Source organism: Cornus florida, unplaced genomic scaffold (assembly GCF_030987335.1).
Source record: "Cornus florida cultivar Cherokee Brave unplaced genomic scaffold, ASM3098733v1 CherokeeBrave_3.0.0_Hap2_Chr08, whole genome shotgun sequence".
NCBI lineage: Eukaryota > Viridiplantae > Streptophyta > Magnoliopsida > Cornales > Cornaceae > Cornus > Cornus florida.
In genome coordinates, this window is record NW_026775578.1 from 16,971,413 (window position 1) to 16,989,274 (window position 17,862).

The 17,862-nt window shown below is 34.5% G+C and overlaps 3 protein-coding genes across 3 annotated transcripts; 2 read left to right on the forward strand and 1 right to left on the reverse strand.

Annotated features, from left to right (window-relative positions):
* Positions 1–1,391: 1,391 nt before the first annotated feature.
* LOC132269697 (zinc finger protein ZAT5) lies at positions 1,392–2,559 on the forward strand. Its single transcript, XM_059770954.1, has one exon. It carries the CDS (start codon positions 1,580–1,582, stop codon positions 2,483–2,485), a length of 906 nt encoding a protein of 301 aa, XP_059626937.1. The 5' UTR covers positions 1,392–1,579; the 3' UTR covers positions 2,486–2,559.
* A 5,231-nt stretch (positions 2,560–7,790) lies between these two features.
* Positions 7,791–11,689, reverse strand: LOC132269699 (large ribosomal subunit protein bL9c). The gene is made up of 6 exons (XM_059770956.1): positions 11,428–11,689; positions 11,171–11,298; positions 9,905–9,950; positions 8,967–9,064; positions 8,837–8,884; positions 7,791–8,152 (listed from the first exon to the last, which is right to left on the reverse strand). The coding sequence occupies exons 1-6, from the start codon at positions 11,581–11,583 to the stop codon at positions 8,032–8,034; spliced, it is 597 nt and encodes a 198-aa protein (XP_059626939.1). The 5' UTR covers positions 11,584–11,689; the 3' UTR covers positions 7,791–8,031.
* Positions 11,690–16,156: 4,467 nt separating this feature from the next.
* Positions 16,157–17,823, forward strand: LOC132269707 (protein SENSITIVE TO PROTON RHIZOTOXICITY 2). The gene has a single exon (XM_059770963.1). The coding sequence runs from the start codon at positions 16,202–16,204 to the stop codon at positions 17,531–17,533; it is 1,332 nt and encodes a 443-aa protein (XP_059626946.1). The 5' UTR covers positions 16,157–16,201; the 3' UTR covers positions 17,534–17,823.
* Positions 17,824–17,862: the final 39 nt, after the last annotated feature.

Below are 17,862 nucleotides of genomic sequence, written 5' to 3' on the forward strand. Positions count from 1 at the left end.
TTAAAATAGGTTTTTTTTTTTTCTTTTTTTTTTTTTTTAGTTATCAATAAATCAAATGGAATGAAGTTAATATATGGAGAAAAAATCAATTAAGCGACTTAGAACACTCATAAAACAATGGTCACTAATCACCATGTGTCCTTATATGACAGGTACATGTGTGGTGGGTACACTCCTCACCTCACGGCTGAAAACCCACTTGACGTGGGCACTCATCTGTGTCGCCCTACCCTACTACCCCCTTATTCTCTCACCAGATTTGGATCAGAGAGAGACACTGTGTGTTTTAGAGAGAGAAAGGGAGAGAGTTTTAGAGAGAGAGAGAGAGTCTCGTGGCAGGCACCAGGCTTGCAATACAATACAATTTCAATTAGATTAAGAGAATCGTTGAGGAAAAAAAAAGAAAGTAATGGGCTTGCTTGAAAGCCAACCGAATCTCAGTGATTTCTCACACAGTCACACACCACCTCATAGTAGCTTGCATCTCTCTCTCTCTCTCTCTCTCTCTAAATTGGTACTTTTCTTTAAGAGGACATGGAGTGAATGAGGGGCAGCATGTCTTTAACGTGCAATCCCTTTGCTTTAATGGTTGTTTTATTCGTGACTTGCTTGCCTAACTGTGATAAAGAGATTGTGAAATCGACCTAAAACGATATCTCCAACCTTTCTTCACACCTATTCTTACCCTAACTTCACCTTCGTTTACCTTCCTCTCCAACCAACTATACTTTCAATAATCGTAACCGTCCAATTTCATCTATTAAATAAGTCAAGTCCCAATAAACTGTTCATAGCTCACAAATTGAAAATTATGAATATTGAGATGAATCCAACAATTTACAAATCAATCTAAATATTAGAAAACTTCGAGTCTTTTTAGACTTCTACCAAAATTCCGAAATATTCAACAATTCAGAAAAATGTGAGTTTAGGGTTTTGAATGTGAAAATTCAATCCTCAACAGTGAAGATATTTACCAAGTTTTTCGTTTCTGATCGAAAATGATTCTTCCGGATCAAAATGAACTTGTCAAAACTGTTTCGAAAAAAAAGTGTCAGCCCACCTATTTGACCTTTTAACAATTTAAATTGATAGTATAGATTTCGACAATTAATTCATCATTAATAGTACTGCACTCTATAAACAAACAAGTCGTTCATTTCAATTTTTTAACCATATAGTTTGTCAATTAATTGTGGAATTTGTAGGAGTAACTTAGCAGTTGCGAGAATAACATTAATTAAAAGCTAGTGTAATTAACATTCTAGGCACATTAAAAATGCGTAAAAAGGAAAACAAAGTCATGTTAAAAGCGCTTGTTTTAATTAAGTTAGAAACGCAAGGAAGATACATTACATAATATTGGTGGCAGACTAGTTCACGGTAACTGTTCACAGGGGCGGCTTTTTGACTCCAAACACTTGCCTACCCATTCACTATATATATATATATATATAAACAACACCACCCACTATCTCACCACTCTCTTCCTCTTCACTATATATATTAGCCCTCTGTGCTTTCTCACTTTGCTTGTCTTCTCAATTCATCAATTTTCCATTTCCATTTCTCTAAGCTTATGGAAGCCATAGAAGAATTCACAGGTTCCAATGATCACACCATCGTCGTTAAAGGTAAGCGTACCAAGCGTTCAAGGCCTTTGTCCCCATTTGGCATGGCTGTCACGAGCTCTAGCTCATCTGGAGGCGGCGGCGGCGGCGGCGGTGGAGGAGGCGGAGATGTTTGTTATTCAACTCCTTCTCCTACAACCTCTGGAGAGTTTTCTACAACCACGGATGAAGAGGAAGACATGGCGAATTGCCTAATTCTCTTAGCACAAGGTGTTGGTCCAAGGCAAGTGGAGAAGAAGGCCAAGATTGAGAAGTTTAGTAGTACTGATCATCATCCAAGATTAGCCATGGCCACCGCGACAACTGGCGGCACCGGCATCTATGTCTACGAATGCAAGACTTGTAACCGGACTTTTCCATCGTTCCAAGCTCTAGGCGGTCACAGGGCGAGTCACAAGAAGCCCAAAGCCATGGCGGCGGAAGAGAAGAAAGTCATGTCCATGCCACCATTTGATCATGATGATCATCACAACAATATTATCGAAGAGGGACATTTCATTAACATCAGCCCACCTCTCCCTCTTCAAATCGTCAATAAACCCTCTCAGCACCAACAACACATGAATAGCAACAAGGCCAAGGTTCACGAGTGCTCCATTTGTGGCGCGGAATTCTCATCAGGGCAAGCTTTGGGTGGTCACATGAGGCGACACAGGACTCATACAAACACTCGACTCGACACAAACACTACTATCCAGTCTCATGAAGATGAGAAGCCAATTAGGCATGTACTGTCACTGGATCTTAACCTTCCTGCACCAGAAGACGATCACCGGGACTCCAAGTTTCAGTTTGCATCCAACCAGCAACATCTAGTCTTCTCCTCCCCGGCCTTGGTGGATTGCCATTACTAAGAATAAAGGGTCATCAAATTGGATCAATGTGAATTATTATCATTATATATTAAGTTTTAGTACTATTATTCATAGTTTCCAATTCTTTGAATAGTTTTTTATTGGGTTCCATATTGGTGATCTACTTGTTGAAGTTGAATTCTTTGAGTAAGTGGTTAGTGTTGTTGGTTGCCTTTGATTCACGAAAAGTGAGTACTGATGAGGCATCTTTATTTTTTAACCTTTAAAATTTTGGTTTTTGTTCTTTGTTAGTGGGAGAGCGATGCGTAACATTGTGTGAGTGTGTGTGTGTGAGAGAGTGATGGGGAATGGGGAATGGGGAATGGGTAGGGGTTTTTTGGCATCACCAGCACCACAACTAAAAGTCGTGGATTAGGTTCCTCTTGCTTTTGATTACTGCAATAAAGCTATAAAAAAAAACTCACTCTACGTTTGTTCCATTAAATGACAAGAATAAATGGTTAGGAACATGAATTGGTAACTGCCTTTCCCATATTTATCCATCTCTACTTATTTTTCATTCATACATATAAAGACATCTGTGTGTGTAGATAAGCTCAAAAGCATTTGTATTCATGTGTCATGTGTGTGTAGATATATATATATATATAAAATAATGTGTCACTTCTGTTTTTTTCCTTCTTATTATTAATCAATGGTTCACCTCACTTGTACTTAGTTACTCAAAGGTAGCCCATCCATTGTACCTAATTACTCAAATCAACTGAAGCATCCCTTACTTCTAAAGTTACTCAACTAATTTGAAATGATATCTTAGTATATTAGTTGGGTCCAACCTCACAGTGTTAATTGTCCATTCATATACCAAAATTAGGGTTTATTCTCTTATCTACAAAAACAGTTGGGTATGATGTATATAGAAGGACAATCCTGAATACCCATTTTTTCTCTTTCTCTTTTATTTATTTGGGGGTTTTGGTAGGTCAGGATTAGGTCACTAACTTTTGTATTAAGTGTAGATTAAATGTTAGCAGGTGTTTTAGTGTTGAGAGAGAGAGAGAGAGAGAGAGAGAGAGAGAGTCTCTTATGTGTTTGTGCACGTTTTAGTGAAAATTGGTAAGCTAAGCATGTGAACGCACATTGTGTGAGATGTCCAAATACAATGAGAGAGAGAGAGAGAGAGAGAGAGAGGGGTCATTGACATTGGCACATGGCTAGCTACCTTGTCAATATAATCTTCTATATTCTCTATGATTATTCAATTCTTATCTAATAACAACTAATATATATATATATATATATACATGAAATAATCTCTTACAAGAAAAAATTTATTCACATTATGCATTATGATAGTTGATAGTTGGATGTGATTGTTATCTTATTTTGGTAACAATCTTTTTAACATTATGTATAGTGCGAATGAATTTTTTAAGTAAACAAGAGAACATTACTAGATATATATATATACACATAATTATGTGTGTATATATATATATAAAGGTTTCCTTATTTGTCACACTTTTACTAGCCAGCTGCTATCGCCAGTGAATGTGAATATTTGACAACTACTCAAATGCGAATGGGTTCCAGGGGTAATTCAGTAAATTAACATCCTATTGGTGCCACTACACAATCTTGAGGTGGCATGTTTTGACGATTTGACAACTGGTTGGTCATCAATACTGCAGGTTTTCAAATTGGAGAAGAAAATTAATAACCACAAATTTATTTATTTATTTTCCCTTAATATGTCAAAACAGAATAAAAGAAATGCCCATCTATCAACAGATATGCCCTAATTCCTCACCGTAACATTGACTAAAAATAATTTGACCATATCCTATGGAAACTACTCCTTATAATCGAGTCATGATCCTCTAGTGTAAAACACCATACATTAAAATTAGATTTAATTATGTTAAAAATTATTTTAATATTATAATTTGAAATAATGTGTTGAAACATGATTTAATTAGAATAATTAAGTTCACATGCATAATTGAAAGTGTGTGTATGTGTTATGTGGTATCTAATTTTATAAATAAATATGTCTGTGTCTATATAAATAAATATATGTGCGTGTTATGTGGTATCTAATCTTACTTAGGATTATTTTTTTAAAAAAATGAGAGAATGAAAAGACAAGAATATAGTTATCTCTTCGGGCTTGGGATATGAAAAGCTATTTTAGCACAGCGATGGCCGGTGGCAATACTGACATGACCTATGATCATCAATCCCATAAAACAAAAGGCCCAAATGACCGACAAAAATTACTCAACAATTTAATAACTAGATTGGGCCTGCCAATAGCACAATAGAAGTTGATTGCTGTTTAGAAAATGTCAAATGGGCCCACCAAGTTGAACTGAAGTATTATCTTTTCTTCTAATCTCTCCTTTTAATTAATTAATTTATTTATGTTTTTTGGTCTTCTAATAATTTTATTACAATGCTTTCCACATGATTTTTATTTTTATTTTTTGTTAATTTTTATTTATAATTATTGAAGTGTTTATATCATCTCAAAACTGCGTGTATCGAATAAATTCATGACGGAAAACTTTATGTTAATTTAACAATTTCATAAGATTGTCTTTTTAAGATACAATACTTACCTCCTGATGTGACACAATAATAGAATGATGTATTTTTAAAATGAATACGTATGATTCTATCATTATGCCACACTCATAGTGAGTTTTTTTAAGTCTTCCTAAATAAATTATTTTCTGATATAAAATGATTTAGTCCAGTTCCATGACGAAAAATAAAGTTGCAATCCTTTACCACCTCTTTCTTTCAGATGCAACAGATTCGATGAATGGTATCCCTTTCCAATCACAACAGAGAATCATGCTTTTCCCACTCTTTTCCAATTTCCACACCATATTGTAGTGGTCAATTCATTTTAGGAATGTTCTATTTTTGGATCTCAAATTCCTTTCTGATTCAAGAAAATGGCCCCAACTATTCAGAGTCAGAGTTTCATTATTCTTCTCTCTCTCTCTCGTGATGTGGAAATAATGAATAAATAAATAATTTTTGTTTGCAAAGAATGCGATTATGTTTAGATCAGAGTAAACATAATTTTATTTACTTAATCCTATGAATGAAATCTGCCATATGAATTCTCTCTCCGTATTTTCTATTACATGTTTTTCTTTTTTTCCTAAATTCTATTACATGTTATTTCACCTACCATAAATATAGCTCACTCCATTCTATTTTTGCTTGCCCTTTCAGTCTCTTACCTTCTATTTCAACTAATCTTTCTCGCGGGTCTTAAGTTTATATATGTGTCTACTAATGGGTACTAAACCTAATTTTCGTCTCATTTATAACAAACACCTTTCGTCATATTTGCCTCACTGCTCAGATTTTGAAAAGCCAATTCTCAATATAAATAAAAAAAAACTATGACCAAGGAAAAGGAAAATCTATTCTGGTGAGGAGCTTCTATGCATTTAGGTGGGCATCAAATTCATGACCAGATATACTAGTCGCAAGTGCCGTGTTGTCTGAGTAATTTGTGTTCAAACCTTGCACCCTTCCCTCTCTAAAAACTAACTCCTAACATTCTTGCCATGATCCAAAAAAAAAAAAAAAATACTAGTAGATAGTACAGAGGATGTTCAAATAACCTCACCCCTCACCAACAAAGTTTTCACAAGACAAAGCACCCTGCATTCAACTAATTGCAGTCACTTCTTAATTTCTTATACTGCTCACTACCTGGGGATCCTAGTTTGCTAGATTGGATGACATTAGGTATCCACAACTGTTTCCTATCATCCATCTTTAAGTCTCACTGCAACTTTGAATCGTCACTTGACCATGTCAATCATACGAGGTGGCCACAACGATATAACAAACCAAACCGGATAGCAACCACAAAAGGAATTTCTATAAAATGCTTAGGGGGGTTGCATTTTGCACTGCTTCGACGGTCCCTGTCCAGTCAGGAGAATTCATGGGGCAACAGGCAGTTGAGACAGAACGGACAGGTGAGAGTTTTACATCACTTCAAAACAGCAATGCTGTCACTCAACTGAACACAAAATTGCTTTCATTCATTATGAAAATAAGACAGATGAAAGACGGCTTAATCAATGAGCAGAAGCTAAAACTACACCAATAGAAGTAAGAAGATCACGAAAGTAGTGAGATAGTTGATCACCAGCAGGCGAAAACTACAAAATTGAATCACAACACCCTTCTTCAATTATCAATTCTCGCAACAAAGTTAAGCAGAGGGGGCAAAAATCAAGCAGAAAAGCATCATATCAGATTGACCATTTACTTCTATGTGAGATTATCTTGTGATTATATAAGATAATTTTTCATGTTGAAGTTATTAACAACAATAAAGCTCTCAATAATCATAAAAGGTTGCACTAGAATAAATTTAGTGAATCTGCATTTCTTAAAGAATACTACAATCAGTAGATGGTGTAGAAGGATAAACAAAAGAACACAAAAATGACATGGCCAAGGACAGGTAAACCTAATATTATACCTCCTCACAGATAAAAATAAAAAATAAAATAAAAAAACACACACACACGCACACTTAAATATTGGTGGCCTCCAGAGCGCATTTATGTGAATTTTGGTAATGACAACGTTCCTCCTGCAAGGGAGGAACCTCCTTAATATAGAGACAACTCCATGAATTCTTTACCATGAATATCTCACCCCATAAGTCCTTTTATTTGGATAGTCCTATAAATAACAGTCCAATGGTAAGGTGAAGAACATTTTGAAGGGATGAAAATTTTGCGGGTTGTTTTTAAATTAAACATATTATGCTTTCATCATTTTTGACTTAATTGAAGAACAATATCAGAATGAACTCACAAAAGCTTCTTGTTAGAAACAAAATCACAACTTTGTTTGAAATCTTGAACAAGCATCTATGTCACTTAAACTTCTCATATGAAGCTATTTAGGCTAAAGTTATCACATCTAAACAAAACTGAAAAATAACTGGAATCAGCCCAATACTTTTCTTCAACCAAATTGAACCTAGACACAAATTAGGCAACATTTCGTTTTTCCTTTCCTTTCCCAGCTAACAATAATCCACTGTTTCTATTACCCTAAAATAAACCGAGAAGCTAAGCAACCCATTAGTTCATTTCATTTCTGTTTTTTAGGGTGGGTTGAGAAAAATCATTTGATAGCTCTGGTCAAATGTTTTAGAGGTCAAATGGATTTAAGGTATGTTTTGTCTCCCACTAACAGTGTTGGAAGCTATGGTATAAAACATAGTTCACTATCAAAGACATCATAGAGAAAATGCCATGAGATCAGAGAACCATAACAAAAGAGAAAAATCTGAAGTCAAAGGACGGTGTGGCAATAACTGTGAGTCATCATGATCCAAAAGTTCCCAAACTACACATTTTGTTAATTAAGCAACCCAGCGAACACCTTTCATCAGTTAATTCAAATGTGAGTACAAATATGCTTTCCCTACAGTGTGAATCCATTTATCAAAAGATCGTGTACCTTCTCTGACAAGAGCCGCTTAAAAAAATTTTTAATCCACATAGTGGAGCTCCAAAAGGTGCCTATCCTTAGTTGGCATATACATTCAACCTTACTCGAGCATCGACTTCTGGATGAAGTTTCAACTCCGCAATATATTCACCTGTTTCCCGGATCTCCGGAAGAGAAACAATTCGTTTGTCCACATCCCTGCGAATAAAGGAAAGAGCAGGAAAGAAGATATGAGAATGAGACCTACTCAGCACAAAGACATTTATTATTAATTATCTACACTTCAACCGGTATCATGTTGAAAGATGTATAATATCCAGCTGCTCGATAAAAAGCCGAAATTTGGGTGGCAGAAATGAGATTAAATATTCTTTTCAAGGTCCTGAATATGTCAAATGCCAAAAAAATTGAAAAAACAGTCCTTATCTACTTGTTGGCTGACAGACTGGATTAGTCATCTAGAAGGATCTAAGTGAGGGGCATCAGAATGAATGCCGATATAATTTCTCCATAATCTTTCATGTTCATGAAATCAAGATATAATACAGAACAATATCATCATCTTCACAGTATCTCATCTATTAATAATATATCCGACCAACTGTAAGTAGACTTGCTTGTCCATCGTGGTTGTTTGCATCAGTGTGCTGGGCCTGCTGTCAACTTGTAACCGTGAATGCAAATACAGGTTTTTAAGATTATTTGGCAATAGAAATGCAAAAATTGGGAATCCAATGGAAATAACACTAAAAGGAAAAAATGAAAAAAAGAAAAGAAAAGAAAAGTCAGGTACAATTAAGCAATTTTTAAAAATTCAGAAATATTATTAAAAGTATTAAAACATTGAAAATTTGAAAGCTTGAAAAGAGAGTACAAAAGCACCTCTGAAGCTGTGCCTTGATTATGTCAACAAGATCTTGAGCAGTAACACTGCAAGAATACATATACATCAGAAACGATATGCAAACAATGGTTAAACTAACTGCTCAACATTGTGTTACATCATACTCACGTTCCAAAGATCTGTTTTCCTTTCCCACCCTTGCGCTTCACCTTGAAAGCTCCAACAGTTTCAAAAATTCTAGCAAGTTGTTGTGCCTCTTCTTTTACCTGCACACAAGATGATATTATCAAATCCCAATCAATCTAATAAAGCCATTACACTAAATCAAATGGATTATAGTGGCAAGGAAAATGACAGAAACATAAGTATTAACATATGAGGCATTCAAGACCATTTGAAAGAAAAATCACTGCATTTATGTTTTTAATCATTTAGAGGCACATAGCAATGCTCTAGATGGGTCACACTGGGGGCAGGGGAGCCAGTATATTTGAATTCTAAATTTCATTTTGATGTGTAATGGAATCATTTTCTCAAAAAAAAAATAATAATAAATAAAAGAAAAAGAAAAAAAGAAAAAGTAGTTCATCACGTGGACATTAAAAATAAAGAAGCCAAAGCTAAAAGTGTGTCTTGGAAGGATCCTATTGCAGGACAAATCATGTAGGCACTTTAGTGTAGTAAGTTCACAAATACTAAATGTCAGAGAATATAAATAAGGGATCAGACTTTGGCGATACCAACCCAGCAGCTTACTAAGAATAATGTCCAGAACCATATCTATCACCATCGAACACTATATATATATATTTTCTTTGGATAATGGAGTGGCCTTACTCCCATTGGGAGCGGGAATGTTCCCTTTGGATACATGCAATTATCTCAAGCCACACACATTGGCTAAGCGTAGGACGATTCGAACTCCAGACTTCTTGGTGTAGCCAACCCATTGCCCCACTGGGGTTGTTGAAATATTATATCAAAAGCATCTCTCAAAACTGATTTTTTTTTCCTCGGGGAGAGGGGGGATGATTTCCGTATGAGGAGAAGGGGGAAAGAGGGGCACTTGTTTTAGTGATGTATAAATCCATGTAGTACTTGATTACCCGTTTTTTCTCAGCCTCTATTCTCTCCTCTTCCATCCGCATTTCCCTGGAAGAAAAGAATAAGAGAATGAAGTAAGCACTGGATCACCACCACTAGATATTGGACATATATATATATATATATATATATATATATATATATATATATATATATATAAAATCTTTCTTAAAAAAAAAATAAGATTAATATTTTTGCTTTTATTTTTATTTTTTCATTAAACAATAGTGTGATAGGTGATGTTATTGTTCTTTAAGGGAATTCTCAACTAGAATTTAAATTAAATTGGATGTGATGACTGATGAGAAAAGGAGGTGGTTCCATCTATTTTCTATGCTGTCAACTTTAAGCTTCTCCTTTCATAGTCATAAATATAGAGTACAAAGAATAAATGACACTTCTAAAAGGGTATCACATTCATATTGAAAATCGACAATTCATTCCTGGAGACATGTCTGACACTTGTGGGATGTATCCATAATTTAAAATTAAATTTCATTATTTCGGACACATGGTCGATGCATTCTAGACATTTCGAACACAAGTCTTTTCAAACACAAACTGTCTAATGATAGCCACGCCTGACAACGTTGTAAACAATATAACACCTTAAAGTTCCAACTTTTTTTCCTGTAAGAAAAACTGACATTATTCGCATAGTCTACACAAGTCAAGCATGCAATGGATCTTTTCATATAGGAAAAAAATATAATTGTAATCATAAAGCAGCGGAGTAGTAGCATATATTATATAATAATCTTTACGATATTCGCATAACTTGATCTTCTAAATTATCTAATTCTTAGTATATAAATTGAAATTTTAATTTAACTTCTACAGTTGCCTTATTCGAGCAATGCATATAAATAAAAGCTTATAATTATATATAGCTGTGTTCGTATTGTATCATGTGTTTGTCTCAATGGCCTAGGGTGTCCAATTTGGTTCATATTTTGGAGAAATATCCTATATCATGCTCATGTTATGAAATTTAAATTCAAATAATTCACATTTCATCATTAACCTACTGGCCACCAAAGTCCCATTAAATAACCCTAGGCAGCATCCCTTCCAATGTATGCTGTGAATACAAACATTTCACAAAATTATCGCAGAGTCATTTTAGCAAACAGCTTACGTACCCATGAACACAATATATATATATATATATATATATATATATATATATATATATATATATATAACAAGAATGAACAAAAGAAAATAAACACAATTTGTAGCTGAAAATGGTCAAATGGTAACATTACTTGAGAAGAATGGGAGTGACAATCTGGGCCTTGCCCATTGGCAGGAGATAGTTTCTGTAATACCCAGCTTTGACGTCCAAAAGTTCACCTTTCTTGCCCAAATCTGCTACATCCTCCTTCAGAATGATCTGACCCAGTGACCCACCCACCACCAGAAAGAAACCCATTGAAATTTAGGCATATAAATGATGAATGATACAAATTTGAGCAAAATTAAAACGAACCCATTTGATTTTGTGTAATATATTTGTTGTTACCTTTCTTGCTTTCTTAGCTTTCTTTTGAGCCAACACTACCATGGCTGAGCCTCTACCTGAGATTGGTGTGGTTTCATTGATGTTTTTGGCTAAGCTATGACTATGAAACCATGAGGAACAACTACTCCAAGACAGACTAGCTGCTGTAGACGCCATTGCCACACTCGCTTGCCTCTTGTTCTCTCTTTGAGATCTTATCCAGTGTGTATTTTGTTACTATGCAGGGAAAAGAAAAGCTAGTCTCACTGCGAGGGTTCGCAAATCGCAATACTTGCACAAAACACACACAACGCGGATAAGTGAATTTAAATTTTACTGGATTTTTTTAAAAAACGAGTGTTCTTATTATAAACGGACCTTAATAATGTAAAATTTTAATTCAAAGGGTCATGTGCCCATTTATTAATCAGGTTTCACAATTCGTGTTATATCATATGTTTAATATTTTGTAATTATAATATATTTTTAGTACGAATAATAATAATTAATATAATAAAATATTTATATGATGATTTGAATACAACCCAAAATCATATAACTCTTACCACTAATTTCTTCAGACTTTGCACTAGTGAAAGATTTGGGCATCGTGCTGGACTTGTTTTTTCGGATTAGACATTTACAACGAGCAATGGGAGTCTAAATTAGAGGCTGACATATGTCGATCTTAGTAATGGTATTTTCAATGGTAATAATAGTAACCCGACACGAATTGGAGACTATGTACTCCCTCCGTTTCAATATAAGTGTCACTTATGGGGAGTAGTAATTTTTAAGGGGACACGTGGGATCATGTATTATCTGTCTGAAAAATTACTATGTTGCTCTTTTAAGTTTTAAATATTGAAGTTTGAAATTTAAACTCAAAGGATATTTTTAGAATAATGTAAAATATATTGTCTAAAAAAGAAAAATAGACACTTATTTTGAAACGGACAAAAAAAAAAAACATGACACTTATTTTGAAACGAAGGGACTACTATATAACTTGATACCAAACCAAACTTGAACAACTCATATCTAATCCGACTAATGTGAGTTTAGTTATATGATAAGTTGGGCTTGGGCTCAAGTCGATCTCTTAACTGATCCAACCAGCCGTCCTTAGGCGGACCAAAGTCGTCTGTGATGCCAAGGCTACACCTACACGTATGAGTTTTGTAGTTAATTAGCTATAGGGTATACCAGGTGCCCTCTTTCAGGGAACATAGCTTGCTTGTGCTAAATTTATTTTTGCAAAAAAAAAAAAAAAAAAAAAAAAACAAAGGGTTGAGATAATACTCAGTTTCATAGTCTTGTTGGCTTCGGCATCATAATCAAGACAGACTAAGAATCCTGATCCGATATGAAACAAAAACTCCTAACATAGAAGTAATCCATCAAATATTATTTCATAATCTTGACTTTTGAACTCTGCCCCTTTGTGCACTTGGCAGTGGATAGGGAACAAATTTAGATAATCTTTTAACCTAGTTAACCTCAAACAAAATATATGTATATATATATGAGCATGACATATTCGAAACTCAATAAATTATGATGGCGACTTAGTCAATGATCATGTTATCTGCAAATTAAATTCACAAAAATGAAAATGGAGGAGTTCGGACGGCTTGATTTGTAACTGTTTTCATAGAATTGAATTGAAAAAAAATAAAAAATAAAAAATAAAAAATTGTTCAAAAATTCTACTTGATTCAGTTCTTTTGAGAACTCAGCTGTAAAAATACATATTTTTAGATAACTGTCTTTTATACCTTTCTAAAAATATATATATATATATATATATTTGAATTATTGAGAACTTTTTTCGAAATTACAAACCAAACACATCATATACTATGTTAACGAGAGTGAGCATGTGAGATTACAACATTTATTTTAGGACCAAAACATACTTTGGAGTCAATTGTATGTTTGTTAAATTGAAGTTAAAATAAAATTTTTTTTTTTAAAACATAATAATTAGTGTTGCGAAATTAAATAGAAAACACAAGAAAGATCAAAACACACACAAAACAAGAACACACTGATTTTACTTAGTTCACCCAAAAGTCCAAAGGTTGCATGAATTTCAATATGATGATCAAAAACTGCAACGGATACAGAGAGTTCAGATTGAATAAATGCCATCCCATTAGAGCTACATAACAAGTTCGAAAATAGTTGAATCCGCGGAGTTGTGCCTTAGTGTATAGTATTCATCAGGCTCCACACTATGCATCACTTAGGTGCTGAGGTAATTTAGCATAAAAAATAATTTACTTTATTATATCAAAATTGTACATTGACATGGTATAAAGTTGCAGTGTTGTGAGCCATCCGAGTTACTTCCCCTTTGTACAACACATACCACATTACAGATGATTCGTGTTGATCAAGTGCATGTATATTCAAGTAAGTCACCAAACCCTTTAAATTACATGCTGTCAAGCCCATTATTGTCTACTATTATTTAGTGAAATTCGTCAATTATTCGTCTGTTAACCACGCGCCTATTTAGGGTGGAAATATTTAAAAAATGAGTAATGCTATGAAACATGAAACCTAACCCATCAAAGTTTTAAAAGGCTTCTATTGGTCATCTTTGAGATTTTATTTATTATTTAGAAAAAGAAAACGAAAAAAGGGTTTAGATACATAGTTTAAGTAGCCTTCGTGGACAGCCAGAAACGAAAGCTCACAAGTCACGCCTCACGTGACGTGGGTAATCTCTCATATTGGCTTCTGTGTGCATATAATAACCATTCTTGTCTTTTGATCCATTCAACTATTGCACGTAAAGAAACTCAAAGAGCAGAGGGGAAATAAATAAATGAGAAATTATTGTTAAAAAATACAATTATAAATAATAAATATAAATTTGTTTGAATTTTCGAGATAAGTAATAATGATACATTTTTCGAATTCGAAAAATGTCAAATGAAAGATATTACATGGCTCTCACACAGCATATAATCTACATCCTCAAAATTTGAAGAATGTATCATATTTTTATTTTGGCTCGGATCCCTGAATCATCTGTCCGATACAAGTGGACTTGGGCAGCAATGTTCTGACCCCCTGAACTTGGATTTGGGCCTTGATATTGTATATTGGTAGATTAACTAACTCGCACAATAATAATGGTGTGCAATTAGATATTATTCGGCCCCAGGAATCTATGAATGGTGTCACTTGTAGGATTAGAACGGCTTTGGAATAATTTAATTCATTTCATTTATTGGATTTTGTATGGGCTAATGAGGGAAGAGTGGTTAAGCTTCACGGTTCATCCCAACAACAGAACGGCTCTTATAATAATAACAATAATGTTACTTGGACGGCGTGGTCCAAAACCATTCTGAGCTGCCATTGAAAACTTGTAATTAATAAATTCGCCACGGATCAGCTTGAAAAGGTCGTCGTTATCTTAACTGAGGATGGCCCATTTGAAATTTTCAACTCATGTTTTACATTATATAGAATAAATAAATAAAATTAACCCAGTTTCGAGACTCTTACTATTGCATATCCAAGAATGATTTGATGTATGCGAGGCCACACACATATATATGGATACATATATGAAAAACGGTTTGGTAAATGTTTTGTTTTAACTTGAAACAAAACAAATGTCTTGTTACAAAGAGTGTTTTGAATAATAATAAAAAATATCTATTTGTTCTAAGAATTTCGGAAGTTAAAACATAAAACATATTTGGTAAAAAAATATTGTAAGTTTAAAAAATATAATGATTAGTTAAAAAATTCATTTAAGAGTTTCTTGTTTTTAAAAAAAAAAATCATTGTTCATTTTTATACTGTGCAAAACAAAATAGTTTCTACCAAACAAGTTTTTTTAATGTTCACAGCTATAATATACTATAAAAATAAAAATACCAAAAACATATCACATACCAAAATGGCCCTTAGAATTCTTGGACAACTTTGATGTAAGTGGAAGGCATGAGATCCACCACTCACATCCATACTCTCCACTCACACCAAAAACAAAACGCATACCAAAAAAAATTCTTAGAGTGTTTTGAATAGTAATCAAAAGCATATTTAGTAATATCTATTTGTTTCAAAAAATTTAAAAGCAAAAGCATGAAACATATTCGGTAAAAAAAGTATTTGCAAGTTTGAAAAATATAATGATTAGTTTAAAAATATTATTTAAGAATTTTTTTTTTTTTTTTTTTTTAAATAATTATTGTTCATTGCTACATTACCAAACGATACAGTTCTATTTACTGTGCAAAACAAAACAGATTTTACCAACCTGGTTTTTTTCACTGTTCACTGCTACAGTACCTACCCAAAAAAAAAAAAATTGAAAAAAATGAAAAAAAACAACCAAAAACAAAATAAGTCCACTCTCCACTCACATTAAATAAGTCGGAATTGCCGCCTTTCAGACTCCCCACTCATATAAAAAAAATTACCTCACTGCACAAGACTTCCACCATTACTGGTAGACACGCAAAGATACATACATGCATACATACGCACACAGGGATAGATTAAATACCATATCGGATGTCCAACGTTGAAGAAAATAATATGGTAGGAATAAATGGGTAAGCATTATTAGTTTAATCAATGTGAGTTTCGTCAAAATCCCTTTCTCCACTTCAGGTTTGTCCCAATGTGAGACTGGTGGTACTCAAGGGAGGTCTTAAGTGGGGATGAGTTGATGAAGCTCATAGTTGACTTGTATATCTCTCTTACTAAATCTCCTGTGTTCTGTTTGTTGCTACGTTATCAGAAAGCAAATTAATTACTTGCTATGATTTCCTATATAAACACTTCAAACTTTTCAGAGAAGAGATCAAAAAACAATCTACAAAAAAGAAGAATAGCAAATAGAGAGAAAGCCACATTGGAGGAAGAGGAAGAAAACTTCTTGAAGATGCTTAATTCAGGAGGCACTTCTTGTTTCCAAAATGGGTCACAAGGGTTGCAGACCTATGGAGATGTCACCCAAGATGTTCTTTCATCGGCTCTTGAAGCATGCTCGGTCTCCGAAGCACACTCAAGCAATCTCCTCTACAATCTCTCATCTCTCAAAGCCAAAGTTCATCAAGTGCAGTCATTGATCAGCATCTTTATCTTTCCTGATCAAAGCCAACCAACAGTATCAACAACCTTAACCATGGCTACCGTTGCCACTTTAATCCAAGAAATTATTGCCACCGCGTCATCCATTATGTTCACCTGCCAACAGATAGCTCTTGGTGCAACTCCGGCCACCAATAACAACGATGAATCGCACCATCAAAGCGTTAATAAGCTTCCCAGTGGCATATTATCTGATCAACCAAGCTGCGATGGAGACCACCAGGTTATTATACAGGAAGGAGATGAAAGAGAGCAAGGCTTTTATTCTGGTGAGACCACCCTTGATTGGTTTGGTGATAACTATAATACATCATGTAATACGAATGACGATAATAATCAAAATATGGTTGTTAGCAGCAGTAATGGAATGGAAAGGAGCTTGGGATTGCGTCAAAAGAGCAAAATTGGTGAAGGGATTTCGCCAAAGAATTATGACATCATCGAGTTGGACGCTGCAGAATTGTTGGCCAAGTACACACATTTTTGCAGAGTTTGTGGGAAAGGGTTCAAGCGCGATGCAAATTTGAGAATGCACATGAGGGCTCATGGTGACGAGTACAAGTCTAATGCTGCTTTGATCAATCCCATGAAGAGCAATAAAGTAGGTTTGATGGAAAACAATGGAGGCCCGATGAAATTGCCTAGAAAATATTCATGTCCACAAGAAGGGTGCAGGTGGAATCGAAAGCACGAGAAGTTTCAGCCACTGAAATCCATGGTTTGTGTGAAGAATCACTACAAGAGGAGTCACTGCCCGAAGATGTATGTCTGCAATCGCTGCAACCGGAAGCAGTTCTCGGTGGTATCGGATCTACGGACACATGAGAAGCACTGTGGTGATCATGTCAAGTGGAAGTGCTCATGTGGTACCACATTTTCTAGGAAAGATAAGCTTATGGGTCATGTTGCTTTGTTCTTGGGGCACACTCCAGCTATGGATTCTTCGATGATCGGAAAAGTTGAACAACGTGGAGAACAAATGCAATCATGTATGCAATAGATAAGTTCCAAGTCCTCATGCGTGTGTCCCTAACAAAAACATGTATGCGATATGTAACGATGGGTCATCAACTGTTTCCTATTGTATTTAGTCAATGTAACGTATTAGCAAATCTTAGTTTGATTAGTTAGCTGGGTTGCTGGAATGACTTCGTAATTTTGATCTTTGTCTAAGTTCATAGGGCTATAAGTATCTTTTAGTCTCTAAACTCTTTTCCTTCAGTGACATATTATGCTATTTTATAAATGACAGCTTATGTTGTAAATCTTTGCACAGGACCTTTTGCTTTGTTGGAGTTTCAATTTCTATATTGTATATGTGTTTGTTTT

Coding starts and splice junctions, on each gene's coding strand:
- LOC132269697 (XM_059770954.1), top strand. CDS start 1,580: ATGGAAGCCATAGAAGAATTCACAGGTTCCAATGATCACACCATCGTC.
- LOC132269699 (XM_059770956.1), bottom strand. CDS start 11,583: ATGGCGTCTACAGCAGCTAGTCTGTCTTGGAGTAGTTGTTCCTCATGG. Junction 9,951..11,170: donor GTCACTCCCATTCTTCTCAA/GTAATGTTACCA, acceptor CTTTTCTTCCAG/GGAAATGCGGATGGAAGAGG. Junction 9,065..9,904: donor TAGAGGCTGAGAAAAAACGG/GTAATCAAGTAC, acceptor TCTTGTGTGCAG/GTAAAAGAAGAGGCACAACA.
- LOC132269707 (XM_059770963.1), top strand. CDS start 16,202: ATGATTTCCTATATAAACACTTCAAACTTTTCAGAGAAGAGATCAAAA.